The 22,892-nt window shown below is 47.0% G+C and overlaps 1 protein-coding gene across 5 annotated transcripts in view; it reads right to left on the reverse strand.

Moving 5' to 3' along the window:
- ptprz1a (protein tyrosine phosphatase receptor type Z1a) overlaps positions 1-22,892 on the reverse strand; it is a 49,931-nt gene that overhangs the window by 20,733 nt on the left and 6,306 nt on the right. For all 5 annotated transcript variants that reach the window (XM_028430253.1, XM_028430254.1, XM_028430252.1 and 2 more), the window contains 6 exons: positions 6,558-6,620; positions 4,627-4,806; positions 3,153-3,304; positions 2,689-2,784; positions 932-998; positions 691-848 (listed from right to left, as the gene is read on the reverse strand). In XM_028430253.1, coding sequence (XP_028286054.1) covers positions 691-848; positions 932-998; positions 2,689-2,784; positions 3,153-3,304; positions 4,627-4,806; positions 6,558-6,620 — 716 coding nt within the window. The remainder of the gene's footprint in view (positions 1-690; positions 849-931; positions 999-2,688; positions 2,785-3,152; positions 3,305-4,626; positions 4,807-6,557; positions 6,621-22,892) is intronic.

Here is a 22,892-nt window from a genome sequence, read left to right on the forward strand (position 1 = left end):
AGCTCAGAACTGACAGAAGTTCCTCAGAGGACACTGATTCACCTGGTCCAACGCTTGATCAGAGCCTGGAGACTAAAAGATGAAACATAAACATAACATTCTGACTTCTGTGCTTAAAAACCTGCAATCCGTGTTTACTGGGTGTGAGGCCTTCTTTGTTATGACAGTAAATGAGCCGACGGTGACGTCCGGCCCCTTTGTGTGTGTTTCCACATGTTTATGCATGTGTTTCCACAGCTTAAACACCGTGCAGACCTTTTGTCAGCTAATATCTGTTTGATGTAATGACTGCCTCTGTATGGCTGTCAGTCAGCTCAGCCAGAGGGCAAACACACACACTCGTCGGGTTTGTTGACAGCCGGCTTTCTCTCTGCCTCGCCCATCGCTGGCGTGTTTCCTCAGCTCTGGTATGATAATTCCTCCTTTCAGTTCCTTCAACATGTTTCTAAAAGGTTGTTTACGGGCATTGCTGTCATTGTGTCGCTCGTCTTTTCAACTCTAACAACAAAAACACACGCACAGCTGACGTCTGGTTCTGGAAAGGACCTCGCTGCTGGTCAGGTTATTTTTAATCAGCTCATGCTTGAATCCAAGTTATTATTCCCTTTCCTTTTTTTAATGACCTTTGACCCTTGACCCTTTCGTCAGTGGTTGGATTTCAGAATGATTTACGCTGCATGCATCTCCCACCTGTTCGTCAGATATGGCTGCCGTGTTCTTAAAGACGATCCACTCGACGGTCTCGCTGCAGGGCGGCGCTGTGAGGGAGCCGTTGTAGACGAAGTACTTCTCTGTGGAGTTGGGCAGGAGACCTCGCAGAGTGAAGGGTGAGACTTCAGCGCTCTTTCCTGGAGAGCAGATGAGACAACATGAACACAACAGGACAGAGGAAGACGCAGTGGAGGAGAAGAAGAAGAAGAAAGTAGCGTACCGTATCTGCTCACGCTGCTGATGCCGTTTATGATGGCGGCGTAGTTCATATTTTCTTCAACACTCGTCTGTGAAAAGAAGACCGACAGTTAGCTCGCAAATAAAAGATCAATATGAATATTAACAGATGTCAAATCATCAAACAGACTTCAATATAAAAAGCTGCAGTTCCTACAGTATCTTTTGTTACACTGATGATTTTTATGTTTCTGTGTGTCTCAAAAGCTGCAACCTAAAAGACCATGAAGGAATCTGATTGGCTGATTAGCACATGAGATGCTAACCTCTTGTTTGGATTATGAAATGACATTATCAGCTGCACACATTGAGTGCACTCCCAGCATGCCGGCGGCTCACGGTGATCAACAAATCAAACTTTAATGTCAGATCCAAAAGATAATCTTCACCTGAACCAGTCTGACAACAACGAAACATCTATCCTGAGTCTACGCACATGCAGAGAGGAGCAGTTCAAGGACTGTACGAGAGAAGAGCAAAAGAAGAACAACGGTGCAACTTCCTGTGAAGCTTCTATACACAGAGGAAGAAGATTCAGACTTAAAACTTTAAGGTTACACAACATCCACCTTCACCAACAAAACCCTCACACACACACACCCCTACATGAAGAATACTGGAGAATTAAAATAAACTCCAAACAGCAGCCTCAGCTACCTGCCAAAAAACCACACACACAGAGGGAGAGAGAGAGACACACACACACACAGAGACACACACAGACAGACATACACACAGCCTGCAGCTTCTCATCAGACGTCTCTCTGAGTTCTGTTCCAACCTGGTCTCTGACGATCTGAACATGCCAACATGGCCGCAGGCGTCATGACTGCACAAAGCGGTGCCTGGCGCTCAGAGCGAACCCTGACACCGAGCATGAAAACACAGACGAGAGCACGGCGATGATCTGCAGCCAACAATATCAACATAACTGTTCAAACATGGAGCCATCGCTCGGCTGCTGGCACCTCCAGGATGATTCATGCTTTGGTCCGACTTCCTTCATCCACAACCAAGCTCTCAGAATCAAAGTTCGATTCTTCTTCTTTTAAACCAGCCGACTTTAAACAGTGAACTCTTAAACATGAAACATAGACAAGAATAAACCTTTACAACAATGATGTGCAGTTAGCTCCGAGCTAAAACAAATAAAAACCTACTTTAAGGCTGTATCAGCTTTTAACAGTCTCTTCTCCACAGCCTGAGCAGGTCTGCCCCTGCACTGACCTCTGTTACAGCATAAGACAGGCATACATCACTATAGCTTAGCAGCTAGCTACATGATGGAGCTGTGCAGCTGGTTATTCTCTGAATGGACGTGATGACAGAGCAAGTAAAGAAACTAAACATGAACCAAAGCAAAGAAAACAAAAAGTCAGCGAACATGAGTGAGCATCAGACCAGATCACAACATTAACGGCTCACTTCAGCAGTTCAGTGTTCTGCGTGTATGATCAGCAAGGGGTTAAGAGCTGAAAAGGTTTAGCTTGGTTAGCCAAGTAGCTAACTATAACAGTCTACTGTAATCTAATTAATTCTAATGGTTTAAGTTAGCGGTTAGATTCAGGTTACATTCTTGGTAATGGTTTGATTCATGCATTGTCGTCTTTTTATTAGCCTGGGAAAGTTCGCCTCAGGCTTTAAATCTGTGACTCATTGAACAGGTTACTTCCATGTCGATCAGACGAGCACCAGCCTGTAACCAGCTCCTGTTGTCAGGCTGCTTTGTGATGAACGCACCTCCAGCAGCACAGCCAGCGCTGTGACTCTGCCTCCGGCCTTGATGGCTTCATCCACGGAGTCGAAGCCGGCTGACTCGTAACAGTAGATCTGCATCTGTGGGAGGAAACAGACGAGTTAACATCCACTAACCCAGCAAGCAGGAATACGTTTGATTTACAGAAGCGTGCTGTTAGCAGGTGTTTAATCATGTGACACTAACACCACATTAAACCCACTGTTGCTATGGACATGCGTCCAACTACATCACCATATCAGTGAGAAATGACCAAAAGCAACGGTCGCATGGCTACATTCTGCAGTCCGTTATTTCTGAAGAACAGACTTTAACTCTTTCAGTCTGACAGACTGTTGCTATGGACAACGTTCTGATGCCTGTGCAGGACCATGTCAAATGATAGAATGATAGAAATATAAATAAATATCTTTAATGCAACTGTACATGCAGGGCAGTACCGTCCTACCTCCAGGGGGTATTTGACTCCATCCAGACTGTGCTCGGAGCCGTCTGAAGAGGCGTTGCAGCGCCCCCAGTGGAAGGTGATGCGCCCCACCTTGAACTTGGACGTGAGACCTCCTCCACTGACGTAGAACTCTCCATCCACATCAACCGCCACTGAGAATCAACCAAAGAATGAAAGATGATGTGTCATTAATGTGTTTAATGAAACCGGCCTGCAGTCAGACTTTGAAGGCTCCACCACATCAGAGACTGAACTCACTGAGAAAAGAAGGATTATCAACATGCAGGAGATCAAAAGATGAGTCTTTGCACACTATAGAAAGCTAAAGCAACACCTTTCACTGAACGACAGGACGGTCTTTGTTGGACCTGACAAAGAGTTCCCCTGAAGGATCGAAACGTTCTTTGAACGTCAGACAGGTGGAGCTTCGTCAGGCCCTTTCATCCTCTATACTGCTCTGTACATCCTGGCACTCCACTTTAAAAGAACTACAATAGACATGTGGCCATTGTGTTGTAGGGATGATACCCATTGTTCATGTGAAGGCACTGACAGCATTCACTCCATCTAACCGGTCAGCTGGCACATGTTTGGTTCTTTGGTGTTTTATTCTGGCCTTGTTTATGTCTAATGATGAGAATCATTAAAATCTGACATCAGACGCCAATCTGTGTCTGTTTGTTGATAAAAACAAGTTGCCGCCGGCCTTCAGCGCGCTCGAATGTCCCACCAGACATCTCCATTAATAAAAGCCTTTGGTACAGCTGGCGGCTGAACAACAACTACAACAGAGTGCTTCTTATTTCACTAAGAGTCCTGTTGCTAAGCGGCGCTGGACTCGTCTGTTTGGAGCTTCTCGGGAAGGCAGGGCTGGATCCCTCTTGTCTACAATTTCGCTTAACAATTACTCTGAATGTGCACTGTAGCTTATTATGTTTCACAGCACTTAAAGAGAGGAAATATATAAAAGGCTCTCACTGCTGTCAAACGAGAAACTGGATCCCTCACAATGGGACACCGCTGTAAGAGGAATGGCCCCGACACGAAGGGACAGACTGGAGGAAAGGGAGCACGTCCAGGAAGGACCGCAGGCAGGAAACAGCGACTAATGTTAGCATGCTAAGCTAATACATGTGCCAAGAATCAGCTGTAAAACATGTACATATATATATATATATGTATATACTGCATGTTCATCCAAAAAGCAAACATTAAACCAGACAAATCGGTCCTGACTATGACCCCGTTCTGACCCGGATACTGACCCAGAAGTATGACGTCACTAGCCGGATCCACTAGCCAGGTTTCAGTGAATCAATCAGGCTTTAACAGGATTCAGGATGCAGCCCGAATCCCGCTCCAGCCGGATTGATTACACAAGTCTGAACAGGGTCCACGTGGCCTTCACCTGAAGCAGTAAGTCAGCATACTGCCTGGTCGGCGTTCTCAGCCCTCGAGCCATGCTGCTTCTTACCGGTCTTGCCGTTGTTCTTGATGGTCGTCCTGTTGCCTGTTAGACTGTCCCAGCCATCGAACCTCAGCTTCTGGTACTGCAGCTTCACCTGGGCCAGGTTCTCCTCGATGTTGATGGGGGACTGCTTGGCGTTGCTGCAGGATGGATACTTCCTGGCCCAGTTGTTTTGGTTTAACGTTCCTGAACGCAGACAGAAGTCCTGAGGTGTTAAAACAAGGTTCTGAACTCTAAACACACACTCTCACTGTGAGGTTTCTGACCATCATCATCATCATCATCATCATCATAGCACTAAATGAGGAAGCATCCTCATGGCTTTCATCCAGCCTGGAGCCCCTTTCATTTAACTATGTGTGCAAATACCTCTACACAGACACACTGGACATTAAAGAAAAAGTATGTGGTTTTATTTTTTTTCTTCACTCAGTGGGTCATGAAACTATTCTGTATATAACTTTTTTTTAATTATTTTTTATTCTGTATATTACTGTGGAGTGCTCCACCAGGGAGCAGCAGGAAGTAGAAACTGAGCTGATGTAAACACAGCAGCCACCGCACAGAGCTGCATGTCTGTCCAAACCAACCAGGGTAAGCTTTGGTGGTTAGCATGCTAACTTGGCAGCATTGGCTTATGAACAGGTAGCAGTTCTAGAGGCCCCTCATGTGCAGACACATCTGGTTTTAGTTTCATTTTCAAACACCTGGATGTGATCTTGTACTTGAACATAATGTGGTGGTATTCCTGTATATTAAATCTGCATGACGCCTGTGACAGAGCAGTCATCAGACTGACACACTGACCCAGTGCAGACTTCTTTCTGTGACCGCTCACAGGTGTGCTGCGCTGAAGGCTAATTAGCAAACGAGCTGCAGCTGCTCTGATGTGCTCCATCAGCTTTCAGGTCAGACTGCAACATGATGGATGACAGATACAGCGTGGAAAGTGTTAAAGCTAGAAATACAAATGGTCCCTCGCAGACGGGCGTGTCAGCTGAAGCAAACCCAGCCGCTCACACTCATGTCGGACTGATCTACAGCCTCAGGCTCACTGCTGACATAAGCAGGTCCATTCTGCCGCTGTGGCTGCAGCGTTCCTCACATCTGGTCGTCAGTCCTCATCTCTCAGGTCAAAGGTCAGGGTCATTCCCCCTTTTTTAGCACATTAGCTAATGCTACACGTTAGCTGTGTGAACCTCTCACGCGTGCACTGATTGAACAGCTCCCGGTGTAAAGTGTGATCTGCCTGCCTGCCTGTTGCTGGTAGTATAGATTTATAGTTTAACCTACCTCTTATTGATCAGCTCAAATGTCAGATGTTTATAACGTTCGGATCTCTAGTGTAAGCTCCACTTACATTTAAAATCAATGAGCCAACCCCCCTTTGAAGAGATCTCTCCCTTGCGCGCGTGCGCACACACACACCCACACACACACACACACACCCACACACACCTCACGCTGTACTTTTCTGCAGCTCTGAGGTCAGAATCTATTGAATCACATCAAAGCAAACATTAAAGTCCCTGCTGACCAAGAAGGGAAGCTGCAGCCAGCAGGTCGGTCACTCATTCATTCACACTCACACTCACACACTCCATCCATGAGCAAAGTGCAGCTGAAGGCCGCAGACACAGGAGTCCTTCCTCTTCATTGGCTTCTGTAGTTTATCCACTGTTAACCCTGCACTGAACAGGCTCGCTGTGGTGCCTGCTGTGTTTACACCAGCCCAGTTTCTACTTCCTGCTGAAACAGCACCTCCATGGTGAAGAGAGGAACTACAGATTTACTACTACTACTACTACTACCAACATACTACTTTATGTTGCAGACTCGTATCTCCTCATCCAGTGCACAGTTCTGCAGACACCTTCTTCAGGTCAGTTGAGGAGTGTGTGGAACACGTTAGCCTGAGCACTGCAGCCTCCACTCACCTGCATACGACCAGTCGATGTCCTCTGAGAACTTGCGTTGGTTCCTGTATGCATATCCTTCAGCTGCAGAGGACAGAGAGAGAAGATTATTTGGAGTATTCCTGGCAGCATGTTTGATGTGATGGATGTTATTTATTCTTCTTATATAAACTCTTTCAGTTAGCTCTTATTTAGCCTCTATAAATCCAGCTAATGATAAACCTTTTTGTGAACAATCTCCATAAACTACAGTTTTATTTACAATAAAAACTTTTATAGAATCATTATAAGGAGACAAACGTCCTTTTTAAATTCTTGTAGCTGGAACATTTATTATCAGTTTGATGTAATGAGTTTCATGGTTTGACAGTCGGTGTGTTTTTACTGCTTTGATTTTATTTCCTGTGCAGTTCCACTGAAGAGCTGCCAAACACTCCAACAATCCAACAATAAAAGGCCGAGTGAGTCACTGACAGCTGTGGCAGCCATCTTGTTTGTCAAGTTGTTGCGGTTACATTTTCATTAAAGCTTCTTCTTGTTATCGAATGTCCGCCGCTTTGAAACCTTCACTCCTCAGTTCCTCCAATCAGAGACAAGCTGAGAGGATACAACTCACCCTGCACATGCTCAGTACGAGTCTGTCTGCAGAAGATTATGATCTTTTCACCTAGCTGCTAAAGTACATGATACTGGATTATAGCATTGCTGCCTCATGTTAGCATTAAACCACATAGAATGCTTCCTCTCAGGATGAGCCAAAAATACTTTCCACAATGTTAACTGTACTTTATCTGAACACAAATGGTAGCATGCTAACACAGTGACCAAAGATGGTAAACGTAGTTTAGCTTAGCTTTCTTCAGTGTACTGAAGCCTCAGTCAGTCTAACTGCTAGCTTAGCTCACCACACTTTACGAGGGGCTGGCTTCACGCTGACCTCCGTTATTATCATGAAAAATGGATTCAGAGCTCCCATGTGCTCCTGATTACAGTCACAGCTGACACTCTGTCAAACACAGGGGCAACTAATGGACAAGTTTTCAGCTCTGACAGACCACGGTGTCCGCTGTGATGGACGTCGCTTTGCTTTTGTCAAAAAAAAAAAAAAAAAAAAGACTTTGGCTAAATGTTAGGAACCAATTAAAGCTGGCAGGTTTGACCTGCACAGATACAACATGTGGAGACAATCTACTCTAATGTACTCTGTTCCAGGCCAAAGCCAGCGCTGGGTCACATGTCTGAACTCTACAGGAGCAGACACCGGGGCAAATGTCATTCCAAACTCCAACTCCCAGAATGCACTGGGCAGATTCTGGTCTTGTGTTGGTAAATAAACTCCCTGGGAGCAGACAGCATGGAGGCAAACACACACACACACACACACTTTCTAAGCTGCTTCAACATCTGCAGAGCTTCCCTTTAATACCTCACCGTATCACACACTCGTGCATATCATGAGGTCCTGCCTGGTGTGATGTCAGGAGGTGACATCATTAACCCTGAGCGGCTGTCCGTGCATCTGTCAGGTTAATGAAGTGCAGTCGACACCCGGAGGGGTCGTTAGAGAAACAACACCTCATTACCATAACAGAGCGCCGCGATGCAAAGAGCAGGGGTCACATGACGCACAGAGGAAATAACATGACGTGATGAGGTGTGTTTCTTTACAACCGTCCGCAGTAATGAGAACTATGAGGGGAATTCATTGATGGAATGTCGTCCAATGTGAACTGATGTTCCACACACTGCTCCTCAGGCAGCAGAGCTGACTGAAACACAAAACCTCTGAGGCGCTGCCAAGGCTCATAAAAGACAGCCGCCATTACAGCACCTCCGCCGCAGGTCGTCTCTGAAGTGGCAAATTCCTAAATCGAATGTGCAAGCCTGACCTGGTTGTGGTCGGTGCAGCATTAGTCTACAGTAAATTAGGAGATGAGGTCTCCTGCTGGGTGCTGTTTATTCCCTCTGAGCTCTGGATGATATCGGTCTAATCCAGGATTACATGTTTGACAGTCTGCAGAGGGCGCGGCTGCACCTTCAGCTCGTCCATGTGAAGACCTTTTACAGAGGAAGCTGTGGATGAAAACCTCCTTCCACCTTCCTGTGATTCACAAACATGTCATCGCTGCCTGTGAGTCGGAGTTCAGGGAGAATAAAGCTCCTCTTGTTCTTCTGGTCTGGTGGATCAGAACAGCGCTGGCCGCTGTGTAAAGTTTAATCTCAACATCTAAAGAAAGGCACAGACATGATAGAGACCCAGCAGAGAAGACTGAACGCTGCTGCTGTTTAAAGGGGGGACAGGGGGGGGAATGAAAGCTGCTGATGAGCCAGAAACTTTCCCATGAATCATTGCGTGACCAGACGTTTATGTGGACTCACACGATGCCAACATGGCGGAGCCTCCCACAACAGGACTCTTTCACTCCATCAGCACCGGGACCAGATTTTCTTCATAACACAAGCAGCATATTTGCCAACAAGCTGTCACAAAAGGCAGAATAACTGAATAAAAAGTGAGGAAACTTTAGGACGTGCTCCAGAAAACAGAAAACTGAAACACGGATAAAAATGATGTAAAGTTTACACAGTCTGCAGAGTGTCAGCGTTAACCCTTGCTACTCTCAGACACACATGGAGGACAAAAAGCAGCCAGCTTAAAGATCCAGCCTGGATCCAGCCACTGGTCTGATCATCATCATCATCAATCTGGTCGTGGAGAGCAGACACAGGCTGTGAGACGTCCATATAAGGAGCAGAATCTGACTTTTGTCATTGAATTTGGAGCTAATAATGTAATAAATGATGAGTCGTCAAAAGTTCCTGCAGACATCTGAAGATGTGTCCATCACAAACTTGAATTAGGTCAGGATTAACTGAACTCCTCAAAGACACCACAACACAACTCTGCTCTTAAAGTCACAGGTAGAAGCTGTGTTGACATAAAGACGAAGGACAGAGACATCCTCATCCTCCTCCTCCCGGTGTGACCTGAGAGCAGTTAGGTGGGTCGGGGACGGACAGGAAGCTGTGAGCTCAGACTGGAAATGGAAACCAGACAATGTAAACAGTAGCTCTGACATGAAACACCTGTCTGCTGTGAGCAGTACATCAGCAGGAGCTTATTACAGCCTGTGTGTGTCTGTGTGTGTCTGTGTGTGTGTGTGTGTGCTTTGATCCAGTTATTTGAGCTCACTGTGTAACTTAAACTGAAAATCTCAAACTGAGCGTACCAGCCAAACGCTCAGTTTGACTGGATTTTCAGATTTCAAGTTAATGCTGTCATGTTTATAGCATGAAATATCAGAACTGTGTACGTTTGCAGTGTCACAGAGTCAGCTTCAGTCCATCACTTCATCGCTGCCCTGCAGGACAAACATGACTCATCCGCTGTGTACACAAGGTTTCACTTACAGTCCACACTGTAGCAGCGCTGTGACAATACCTGACACGCAAGATGGACTGGAGACCTTCACTGACAATGAAAACACCTGCTGAGCTGATGAAGGAAGTCAATTAAAGGTCGGGTACGAGATTATATTCTGATGCACTTTGTGTTAAATTAGTGTAACTTCTCTTTACAATCCGATAGCAACCAATTAGTTCGGCAGTTTCACATTAAAATGAAGAATATGAATCATCTGTGAAAGCTATAAAACTCTAAAAACATCAGCCAATCCCCTGGGACGACCCTGCGCGGAGTATTGGCTGGTTGTCACTCTCTTCCTGCTCTGTGCACCAGAGAGGTACATGCAGGATGGCCGAAGGCACAGACCGCAGCTCGTCTTCAGGTAATGCACGTCCATGTGATCGGGAGGCGTGGCTTCGGGGTGAGCTCCGAGAGAAAGGGGCGTGTGTTTACTTTCCAAATCTGGCTGACTCTCACTGAGTTTTCAAAATCTCCTACCCGACCTTAAAAGCAGCACTACTAAGTGTCCGTTTGATGGCTCTGAAAGTGAGTCAGGACCTCCATGATGTCATTAAAACCACCCAGCTCTCCTCAAAGCTGTCCTGTCAAATGTTTGTGGACACTGCAGACAGAGACTCCAGCAGCTGTCCCTGCCCGGGACCAGCAGCTCTGCACAGAGGCTGCTCTTCGTCACACTGAGGTTTGATCCTCCGACCTGTCGCTACAAACTGATGGTCCCATATGAAGCTGGATTTACACTGTCTTTGACCTTTGACCTTATGACTTCATCTTTGAGTCCCCCCCCCAATATGTTCTTATTGTCAGCGGCCCTGAGTGTTTGGAAATGTTTGTTTCTTTGAGAATAAAAATGAAAGAGTGAAAGACGAAGAGCAAAGGAGAGTAAAGCAGATTTAAGATGAACGTAGAGAAGGAAGTGAGGACGGGAGGAGTGGGAGGGGGGGTTACATGCTTATGTTCTACTGGAAAAGAGTGAATGAGTAGAATGGATTCTATGGAGACCTCTTGCTCAGCGTCTGTACGGAGAGAAAAAGACCACAACTGTGTCAGTGTGTTTATTCAGCGGAGAGTGGCCGGCTCTGCGCTCCGGTCTGTGGGAGCCCCGCAGCCTCCAGCCGGACCCTGAATAAGAGGATTAGCCGAGCCCTGGGAGAGCCAGGACGTCCACAGGCTGTGGGGGTGAGAACCAGTGCCAGCACCAGAATGTGTGGCAACCCCTCCTTTCCAACTAACCCCCCCCCCCCACACACACACACACACACACACACCGCCCCCCGACATCCACCCGAGTCCCTGCCCCTCTGCTCCCAGATACCAAGGGGTCTGGGCAGGGTGGGGGTTGTCAGAGTAATACCAGCCGCTCAGACGAGGAGGCTACGGCAGGTTAATCTCAGGACAGTCTGGATGAGTATTTCTCCAGGATCCACACTGATGGCACCGGCGCCAGCAATCAGTCACAGTGACCGTCAAGTTCTGATCTTTATCCTCACGACCACATGAACATTTGTGAACATTCCTTCTCGGTGCAGTAAGCAATAAACATGGCCTTGACCTTCCTTTGACCTTTGACCTGCTGCTGAACAGGCTGCAGGTTTCCTCTCCTAAACAAAAATCATCTGATTATTATAAAATCATGAATGACAAGAAAAAAACCTAAACACAAAACAAGAACCTCTGCGTCCCAGAAACATCAGCTGGAAGCCCTGTGAGGATGAGCCTGAGCAGCTGGAACGTTTTACACTTCAGAGGTCAGATCTGTCAGCAGGCCCACAGAGAGGAACACTGCAGCAAGCCTCTGCTGTCATAACATCTCCTCTGGAGCTACTGCACAGGTCCTGCCACACACTTTATCTTTTACTGCCAAGTTATCCAGCACACGGATCAGCGTGTGTTTAAATCTCATCTGACCAATCAGGAGAGAGCTCCAGCAGCAGTGTGGAGGAGGTGGATGGATGGGCTTTACTTCTACATACTGCCAAAGGTTATAACTGGCCTACCACACTGACCACACTGACAGTATACCAACACAGCTCCACCTCCACCCATTTTAGAAATGTAAGGCCAAGACATCTCTCTTATGGGCGCTGCCATGTTGGAAAAGGACGCCATATTGAAAACCTGAGTCTGGTAGGTCAAGAAGTGAAGCCATATCGTTGCCACAATGATGTCACACCGCTACCAAAGCTCCAGACAAGAAGTACTATTCCGGACAGGACACTTAGCAGCTGATTGGTTGAACCATCTTTCAGTCATCATCTATCAACGTCTACCAATCAGATCAAACAGGAAACACAACAAGCCGCTGAGGATCTTTGAATGTTAGCTGGTAGCAATTAGCATGTTTTCGATGTTTTTGTTTACTAACTAGTAAACTGTTTACAAACCAACAGATGTGTGTGAGTGTGTGATCACACACAGAGTCCGACAGGAAGAAAGAGCTCAGCATCCGGAGCGTGATGAGACGGCTCCTGTAGGAGCATCTGAGAAAATGGAGGAGAAGTTTGTTGCAGATATATTTAAGCCCCGCCCACACAGCTACAGCACTTCACCACCACACAGCGTGTGTTTTAGTGGCTGAAGTAATGACAGTTAGCCAGCTAAGCTAACAGAAAAGAGCAAAACATGTGCACAGCCTCTGTTACAGTATCTTTATAAACCTGCTGCTTTTCCAGTCAGACGGGGCCGCTGCACACACACCTGCTGCTTCCGCCTCTGCCGTCAGTCACCAAGTATTAAACATGATCTCCACTTTCTGAGCCTGCAGCAGCTCCAGCCTTCATCTGCCAACCACTAACCCTAATGTGTCTCCATCTATGAGTCTGCGGCGGCGGTGGAATAGAGTTTGACCTCTGACAGCAGAGGGAGCTTCACCAAAGAGCTCCTGCTGCATTCAGTGTGTACACACACACAGGCCATAAAAACTGTCAGACCACCAACAGAACATCACACAGCGCTGCAGGCATTAGACAAATGAAAAGTCAGTTCCATCTAAAACCTCTCCAAACTGCTGCTGTGGAAAACTAAACTCATCAGGGGGGGTGGAGGCGCCGCTCATCGATCGGCCGCTCTCATCTTTCTCTTTTAACTATAAATGGAAAAGAACAAAAAGCTGAGGATTATCTGCGGGGCCGAGTCCTCCAGCCCTAAAAGGAGGCTGGAAGGAGGCGAGAGGAGGATTTCACAGAGAAACATGCACAGCAGGAATGAGGAGGAGGAAGAGGGGGAGGAGGAGATCAGACGGCAGCAGCTCGGCTGAGGTCAAAACGGAAGAGTAAACTACACCTACGAGACAGGTGGGACAAACAGAAATAAACTGTCCTCAACAAAGCGTCAGTTCAGCTGATTATCTCAACACTATGGTTATGTGGGAGCCGGCCCCTAGTGGCCTTTAGAGGAACTGCAGTTTGTTTGCTTCTTAGTTGTAGATCTTGCAAAAGTTCCTCTGTCTCCCTAAGGTTGAGATGAGGACTCAGGGGGAACCTCATCACCTACTGTATGTCATGAACCTGTGCCGTCCACTCACAGTAAAAGACGATGGACAGAGCGTCTGTGATGTCAAATATTCTGAGACTCTGCTCCGGGATGCTCTGACTGTCACCGTGTTAGCAGCATTACAGTCCACCAAAACTCCAAATAAAGATAAAGAGGGCGCAGCACGAGTGGGTCTTGTGTAATTGTGTAATTTTAGGTCACATACAAAGAAAGAAGACAGCAGACCGACAACGCAGCCCTGCGGGAACCCGTGAAGGATAAGCTATCCCAGACCTTACTATGTACAAACTGAACGAAGAAAGTCTCTCAGCAGGGAATGTGTGATCAATTACATTAAATACAATTATGTCTAAATGAATAAATCCACACACATGAAGAGATAATAAAGGTTTGACACAATGTGACGTCCACCTCTTACACTTCCAAAGGTCTACTGTTATATCCCTGTCAAACTATTTGTTGTGTTTACACAGTAAATCTGATCTTTGTGTCAGAGCAGGTGTAACAGTCAGAGGCTGAACTCCTCCTCCTTCACTCTGTGGCTGCTTGTTGTAACTTTTACTGCAGTGAAGCGTCTCTGTTCAGCATCTGCCAACAGCAGCTTCATGAAACTGAACTGTGATAAGACTCAACCGCTCTCCCACAGCTCTGTGTGTGTTTGTGTGTGTGTTCCTGCACTCAGGCGTGACCTGTATCTGTAGTCAGAAACAAATGACCTGTCTCGGGGGGGAAGAGCAGATGAATAATGGATCTGACCGTCCACAGTTTCCATCATCGGCCCCTCTGGGTCGCAGCCAAACACACGGCAGCAGCTGCCATGTTAGTTTACTGCCGTCCTGTCTGAGCTGAAGTTGACTATTGAAGGCCAGTTAATTCCACGGCATGTATTTTTATCTTCATTCGTCTCGAGACAACTTGTAGGAAACAACTAACCTCTCACACACTTTCTTCAGAGTGATAGGTCAAGGTTTTCACAAACTGCAGTTCCCCGAGTGTCCACACGAGGCTGGCTCAGACCATAAGGGTCAGCCCAGTCAGGTGAGTGTCCCTTCAGACTTTCAGCTTCCTGAGTATGGACCAGAGACTGTATATAAAGATGGACGACAGAACGGCTCCTCAAAATATCTGGATCGCCCCCCTGGTGGCTGGCTGCAGTATAGATTATTAACCCCGCCTCCTCCAAGCGGATGGAACACGGACCCAAGCAAATACTAACTTCTCAAATAAACCTTTTACAGAGATGGTTTGTGGCCAATTAGCTAGCGTATTGGGCTAATTTGTGTTTAAATGATCATTTTTTCCAATATGAACATATTTAAATAATTTTTGTTGGCCTAAAAAAGAAGAAAGTAACATCACGGGCAGTAGCCAATACTAATGGCTCGACATGGAAGTGGATGAGTGCTTGGACCAAACTTAAACTTCTTTATATCCTGTGGAAACTTCAAATAAAAGGAAAACTCTGCAGGACCACTCATGTCGTCTCCACTTTCCCTCTCTTTGTTAACGTGGGCCGTCCCCTCAACACCTATTCAGCTTCTAAACAACCTGCCTGGCACCTGCCCGCTCTTCACCCACTGCCAGCCTCTGCTGCTCCGTCAGCCTCCACCAACCCGCCGGACACAGCGGAACCCTCCGCACGGCCTCCAACCAGTCCGAGAGCGGCCGACATGTTTAAACAAAGAGCGCTCGCTCACAGCGACTTGTTTACAGGCAGGGAAAGATTTAAGAGAGGAAGACATCTCACATGTGTTTATTTACTGATTAAATGTATTTTGTTAAGTAGCTCACATGCGGCGCATGTTAGCATCAATCAGTGCTGACAGCAGGTGTTTATACTGAAGTATAAATCACACAGGGTTCAGATAACTCTGCCTAATTAATGGTGGTGATGTGTAAACAAAATGGCCTCCTGCTTCCACAAATCAAACCAACGTGACCCCAAATGACCCGTGAGTCTACGAGAGATACACGTTCAGTATGCTGGGTGCCTCTTTATTGCTCCTGTAACAGTGATATTTCCCAGCCTGGGATGAATACAGTACTTCTATTTGATTCTATTGAGACAATAAACTTTAAAAGGTCCATTTAATAGAATGGAATATAGTTTATTAATCCATTTTGGAAGGTCCCTCAGGGAAATTCGGGTGTTCAGTGGGATTTAAGGTTTATTTCTGTTGATGAATGAGTACCGTCCCAATCGAAATAAAACAAATGCTCAGACTGTGAAGATCTTCAGTCATCCTGACACTAACAGGATGGGGAACACTACAAGAAGGGCCAATTTAAAGACATCACCTTATAAGCAACTACGCAGAGCTTCAGCCCTGACCCTTTTGGAGAAAAAAATACTATTCTGCCCTAAAATGTAATCTGAATACTTTGAAGACATTGAACTGCATTTGAAGAGGCAGAATGCTGCCATCAGTCCCTGCTGACTACAGACGGTATAAAACATTCAAGATGTCCAGATTGTTACAGCTGTCTGCATTCATATCAATGTTATTTGATGTTTAGAGAAACAGGACGTAATGATGACAAAATAATATATGATTTAAACAATGTGACCAAAGGTCATTTTACACACAGAGACAATGTTTGAATACATCAAACATCAAACACACATTCTTCATGTTACCATGTATAAACTACCTGGCTGCAGCCACGTAGTCCTACTTCAATGATCATCAGCCTCAGGTCTGGACAGAGTGAGCAGCTAACAGCTAACTAGTTCACTCATTCAAGTGACACTAAAAGTGCATTATAGGACGACACCTTCACTCTTCATCCTCATCCTCATCCTCAGACTCTGACCCCATCAGTCCAGCTGCTCTGTCCTCTCTGTCGCCCGCGGCGTGAAGCTTTCTGTCCAGTTTGCACAAACATTTTTAGCTTTGATCAAAGATGTTGTATTGACGGTAAGAGCTCTCACTTCAATGACTATTCACCATCAGACACATGAACCACACAATGAGACAGGGGTCAGACAGACAGAGATAAGGAGTCAGACATCTGCTGTCAACAGGATCTTTATGTGATTTTTATGTGACTTGTTTTATCCAGCAGAATGAAAAAACACATGTATTCTAAATATGTAATGTAATGTTACTCCTCTCACTGCCCATAGTTACATCCTGACAAAACAAAAACAAATCAGCCAAGACGTCTGAGCACAAACATCATCACTGATCTCACACCCTGTTTATGCCCCGCTGTGTACAGTCAGTGTGACAGAGGCAGAAAATGTCCGACCAGTGAAGGAGCTGTGAGTCTCAGCCTCCTCCAGGCTGAGCTGTTTTGGTTCCAGCAGACGTGTTTCTAATCTAATCGTACACACGGTGACGAAACAGTTTGTCAGAGGCCCAGAGAAAAAAAGCTCCTCCAACAGAAAAACGACTTAATTAAAGAGCGGAGCTGAATGGACGGAGCGGAGTGCCAGAGCTGTGTCCCACAGGACAGACAATGAGAGAGGAAGCGTGCATGTAAAGCCCGCTCACTTATTATAAACTTTTTGTTTTATCCTTTGATTTACTCCGCAGATCAGGACCAATGTGAGAGCCGTGCTGCTAATGATGTGGCTGAGAGCATGTAGTAATTAGACGATTATTTACTGAGTGAATCTGAGGATTATAATGCTGCATTCCAGTCATGTAGTGTTTTCAAGGTGCCAAGTAACAGCGAGCAAACCCACAGACGGAGGCAGAGTGAGTTCACACAGCAGAGAGCCCCACTTAACAACAAGCTAAAATAATCCATAAATAATCTGCAAAATAACAGCTCCAGATTGACTGAAAATATGCAGCATTAAAGAGTTAAATGGTCACAGAGCAACAAAAAAACAGCTTTAATAGTAGCTGCAGCCATGCTCACAAGATAAAATAAGACTTTGTGCACTGGGTGACTCTGGTGATGGTCTTACATCAAATACATAAGCGTCCTGAGGATGTAGGTGGTCCTACAGGAGTGGAGACACAGCAGCATGACACACTGATGTTATCCAGGCTGACTGCTGTCGGGACAGAGGACCTGCAGCACTGTGGCTCCAGCAGTCTGTGGCTGAAGGAGCCACCCCGAGGCCCCCACTGTCTCACACACAGAAGGGGAGAGGCCTCGTTCCAGATGCTTGACAGCTTGGCCAGCAACGTCCTCTCACCCAGCGAGTCCAGAGGACAACCCAGGACAGAGCTCGCCCTCCACCACAGAGCAGAAAGCTGCTGATGGAGCAGACGAGCGAATAAAGAGAGTCACTGCTGGTGATTTCAGTAGCACCGCTACAACAGATTCTGGACCAGCACCAACATGAAAACCTGGTCATCTGTCCCCGCCCTGTCTCTCAGCTGGACCTCCACCGGCCCTCCACACATCATCACCTGCAGGTGGCAGCAGGAGCTGCAGGTCTGCAGTCTAATTGCTTTTTTACCTGCATAAATCCGCCATGCCGCTCCGACGCGAGCGGGTGCGCAGCATTGGCACAATCAGCAGCTCATTAGTGGACGGACACTGGCTGACGGCGCCTTGGGGATGCATGACTATTTTGAGGGATGACCTAATTGAATCGAGCAGCGGGGGGGCGGGACACAGAGGAAATTATGGATTTCACACCTCGTCCTGTTTTAACCTTGACACACTTCTGCTGGATTTTCCCTCTGACATTAATGATGGCTGACATCTCCTCATCATCAACATGAAATACATTCAGGAGAACCTGCTGCACACGAACACACACACAGAGACTCCAGATGCAGCAATTTACTGCACAGGTGTTAGACAGGAGCAGCACCAGGCTCATATTCAGTCATATTTATCATCATGTTAATGATGTTTGCTCTTCTCATACAAGGGTTAGTCATGGAGCCCCACAGGGTTCTGGGTAATATCACCCAGCAGCATGGAGCCTGTTGTAGGTTTGTCTAAAGTCATAGCTAGAACAGGCTCGACTAACCCTTACCCATCATCTTAGCTATGCTGCTATGGACCCACCCCCTCTTCACCTCCTCCCATCCCCTCCCATTTTCTGCTCTTACCCTTAAAGTTTGTCCTGCCACTCTTCCCCTACCTGCCTGCTCAGGGTCAGGCTCTGGGTTTCTGTAAAGTGTCCAGAGACATTTTTTATTGCTTATTTAGCCTTTACTTAAACAGGTTAGTCCCACTGAGATCAAAGATCTCTTTCACAGGGAAGACCTGGCCAAGATGGCAGCACCTTAGTTAAATATTAGGGATATGATGATGATGATGAGTGATACACAGACAAGGTAGACTGCAAACATTTCACCAGAGCCTTAAACTCATTCAATGTAACAAGTACTTGCAGTCGGAGTTGGGATAGCAGTTGATCCCAGACAATAGGGGCAGCTATGAACAGCAGCCTGTCATCAGACAGAGGTAGTGCAAGCTCCTGAGTAAAATGATCCGAGAAGATACAAACAGTGACAGAAACATCTGGCAGTTATCAGCTTTGGAAAACGATCTGCTTCCAATTAAACTTAACTGCTGCAAGTGTCTGGTACTTCACAGCTTTTCTCTCCCTGCAGACTGGAGTGCAGCTGTTTACCTTTCACCTCCAATCCTTCAGATCTGTGTGCAAAACCTCAGGTGTGTCAACACAACCTGAGGCCGGAGGAGGAGGAGGAGGAGGAGGAGCAGTATCTCTGAGATAAACATCTGCTCAGAGTCCGAAACTGCATCACCAACGTTGTCCCAGATGTGTCACCTGGTGGACTCTGGAGCTGCTCAAACTACAGATTCTAAGGCCACAGTCTCCACACACTCATCATGGATGTCACAGCTTAATGTGGAACTCTGCTGCTTAAGAGCAGGAGACAGCTCAGAGCATCAGACCTCAGTGTGAGGAAGAGGAGGCTCTGTGCAGAGCTGCTGGTCCTGGGCAGGGACAGCTGCTGGAGTCTCTGTCTGCAGCGTCCACAAACATCTGACAGGACAGCTTCGGTCCACACATGGACAGAGGAGAGCTGAATCCAGACTCCATGATCCAGACGCAGCACAGACCAAGAGCCACAGACACAGAGTCTGTTACTGTGAGGACACAGACAGCTTCTACTCTGTTGGTGTCATTATCCCTGTGTTTATCAGAGGTTAACCTCACTTTAATGACTCTGATTGGCTGTTTGGAGCAGCAACAATCCCTGGGGAAATTCTGGGAAATGGAGTTTGACTACATTTCTGTGTTTCCTCTGCCTCTGGAGCATCAAGTTCAAACATGCTCTCTTCTAAGTTTCTTTTACAATCAAATGAGGGGAACAAAAAACATGATGCTGTTCTGCTCTGACCTGGAAACCCAGGTGCTGTGCTTTACCTCTTTGTCCATATTTGAAATGAACAGGAGTCAGGTGACATCACAGAATGATTGTTCATCTTTAGGTTCGGTGGTTAAGACAACAGAGAACATCAGCTAAACGCCTGTTTCTCTTCTCTGCTGTATTCTCTTCTTCTGTGGGACCTCCTCACGGCCCAGCCCACTTCGACCCCCTGCTACTGTTAGCTTGTAATGTCAGTGATCGAGGAATTTAAGCTCATTCTCCTGCTGAACTGAATGGAGGCTGATCTGGATAAGAGGATCAGACTGATGCCTGAAATGTAAATGTTCTGTAAATACTTGAAAAGCCCTGTTGAGGCCCATCAAGTCCTTTTGTGCACGACAACATCTGCCTAAAGCGTCTCCACATTCACCTGCTCAGATCCCCTCCACCCGCCAGTGAAAAGAAAAGCAGCCACACAGCCCTTTCACTGAAGAGGACTTTGACCGACCCGAGTCCTCCATGCAGGCCTTTTATCGATGGCCTTTTTTTTTTTTTAAGGATTTCGCATTCAGCCGACGGAGAGACAAGGACCATCTAACGCCCGGGACCGAAGAGGGACCACACACTCGCAGGCAGCTGAGTGGAGTGGAGAAAACAGGGAGAAAAGTGGAGGACAAATCAAATGGCTCTCCACCAGCTACTCTACGGGGGCTCCACTTGTTTTCCACGGCAATGGGCCCCGATGTGAGCGGCCCCTCTTTCAGAAAAACTGTGGGCCACCCGGATCTGCCCCGTCATCCATTACAGTGTCCAGGACGGTGGTGAGCAGGGAGGAGGTGGAGGTGGTGGCAGCATGCCAGGCGGACACCAGCAGAGACAAGATGGTTGGCTAACCAAAAACAACCCGGCTTCTACCCCCCGCCTCCACCTCACCCGAGAGGGGAGAGAAATGAGGGAGGGGGGGATTAAAAAACATTAAGAGGGGGAGGAGCCGGGGGGGGGGGGGGGGGGGGGGGGGGGGGGAGTTGGGACAGTAGAGAGATGAAGGAGAGACAACGGGGTGATGGAAGATGTGCGACGGCACAAAGACGCTGTGAAAGGAGGAGAGAAAATGAGAGATTAAGAGATGAGGAGAGAAAAGAGGGAAGAAGGAGCTGGATGGAGGAACGAGGTGGCCCCAGGAAACACACTGCAAAAAATCCTCACTCAAAATAAATTCAAACGAACCCGCCGCTCTACAACAACAGCTCCATCAGGTCTGCAGTCAGAGAGCCGTCAGAGTGTGTGTGTGCAGAATTACTCAGGTATTCAGACAGAAATCAGCTGCAGGTCAGACAGAGACTCTCTGAATGTTGGTCATGTGACTGCTGCTCACATATGACTCCATCATGGCTTCCTGCTGGTTGCTGGAGGAGGACAGGACTTTTAGTTTTTACTGAACCTTGTTTAGAGCCAACATTTTATTCTTAGCGAATTTTTTTTTTTTTTACAAAATTGAACTATTTTTATCATTATCTTTTCAGACTAACCTATATTTATACATGATGCATTCAAGGACCATTGGACGTTCAAAGTCTGATGAGTCTTGTTACAGTTTCATCACACAAACTGTCTAATGATGCTAAGAAGCTGCTGAAGAAGGAAAATAACTGCAGTTCCTCCTGTGTCCACTTGAGGCTGGCTCCAAAAGTGAGTCAGTCCTCATAGGATTAAAAATTTAAAACATCTTCAACTTTACAGCAGAAACTAACAGGTGTTTAGATTTTAAAATGCTCAAAATTCTAACTGATGCTACGTTCAAATCACATGGAAGCATCCAAACATTCTGTTCACCTCTAAGTCTACAGATCTCTGCTAACTGCAGAGAAACTGACTGACAGATTTATAACTCTCAAAATACTGCAGTCCCTCATCTGTCCACCAGGGGCTAAAGTGAGACCGTCTCCACAGAGCTGCATGTTACTGCAGAAATAAACACGTCCAGGGCTTTGCAGAAGATTTAAATGAATGTTATGTTTCCACAACATTTTTTACAGTGCACAGAATTCACAGGAGGCCTGAGAACAGAGGGGAGACACACAGTGAGTGAGTGTGTGTGTGTGTGTGTGTGTGTGTGTGTGTGTGTGTGTGTGTGTGTGTGTGTGTGTGTGTGTGTTGAGGGGGGCACGTTAACGAAGACTAATGAAGGAAGGAGTGCTGCTTAACCTGCGCTTCATCGCTCTGTGAGGCCTCCAACCTCGAGGTGATGGAGGAGGAATGCGTGTGAATCTTTCACACACTCACACACACACACACACACACACACACTCACACTCACACACACACTCACACTCCCTAACAGTCCCCCCAACAAACTGCGCTCCCACACTTCTGCTCCAGCTTCACAGTGTGACAGCGTCCTCTCCTCCGCCGCCGCTGGGACAAATCGCAGTGCCATCATGCGTCACGCTTAAATGCTAACCCACACCCCCCACCCCCACCTCTTCTTTTCTGTGTTGCTCTGCACCCCCACCTCCCACCCCCTTTACACCTCCCATCTTTCTGTAGTTGCCCCCTTTACTTCTGTTACAAAACAAATCTCCCCTCTGACAGCATAATTCACCGGGCCGAGCCCGAGGAGGCGACACGGGACGGACGGGCCTCCTCGGCTGACCTCCGCCACAGACCTGGCTGCCTGTTTCCGCCCACATAACCCTGGCGTCTATTCAGGCGAGGGCCGCTGGAAAGAAAAAGAGGGGCAACTCGGGAGGATTCAAACCGGTGGCCCCTGTGTATGCCTGAGTGAACGCCGCTGAGCCTAATACCCACTAATCTGGTCATCAAATACCCCCGCTGCCATGACGGGAAATCTGCTGCTTCTTTTTCAGACAGCCAGTGGGGCAGCGAGGGACGTCTGCCCAGTCCACGCTGACTTGGATAGAGACGCGGAGAGAGAAGGTGGTGAGAAACAGGAAGAAATAAAAAAAGGGAAGAAAAAAAGAAAGAGGTCATCTGAGGTGACCACGGCTCTCCTCTCTCAGCTGAATCTCAATGGGCTTTTATACAACATTTAAATCTTAGCTCTGGAGATGTGTTAAAGTGACGCTGCTGCTGAACAGAACCGGTGCCTCCGGACGAACTCCTGATTAATCCAAATGTGGTTATGGCAGCATCTGGGCTACACATTCAGTGCAGAACAGCATT

This window comes from Parambassis ranga, chromosome 19 (genome assembly GCF_900634625.1).
Source record: "Parambassis ranga chromosome 19, fParRan2.1, whole genome shotgun sequence".
NCBI lineage: Eukaryota > Metazoa > Chordata > Actinopteri > Ambassidae > Parambassis > Parambassis ranga.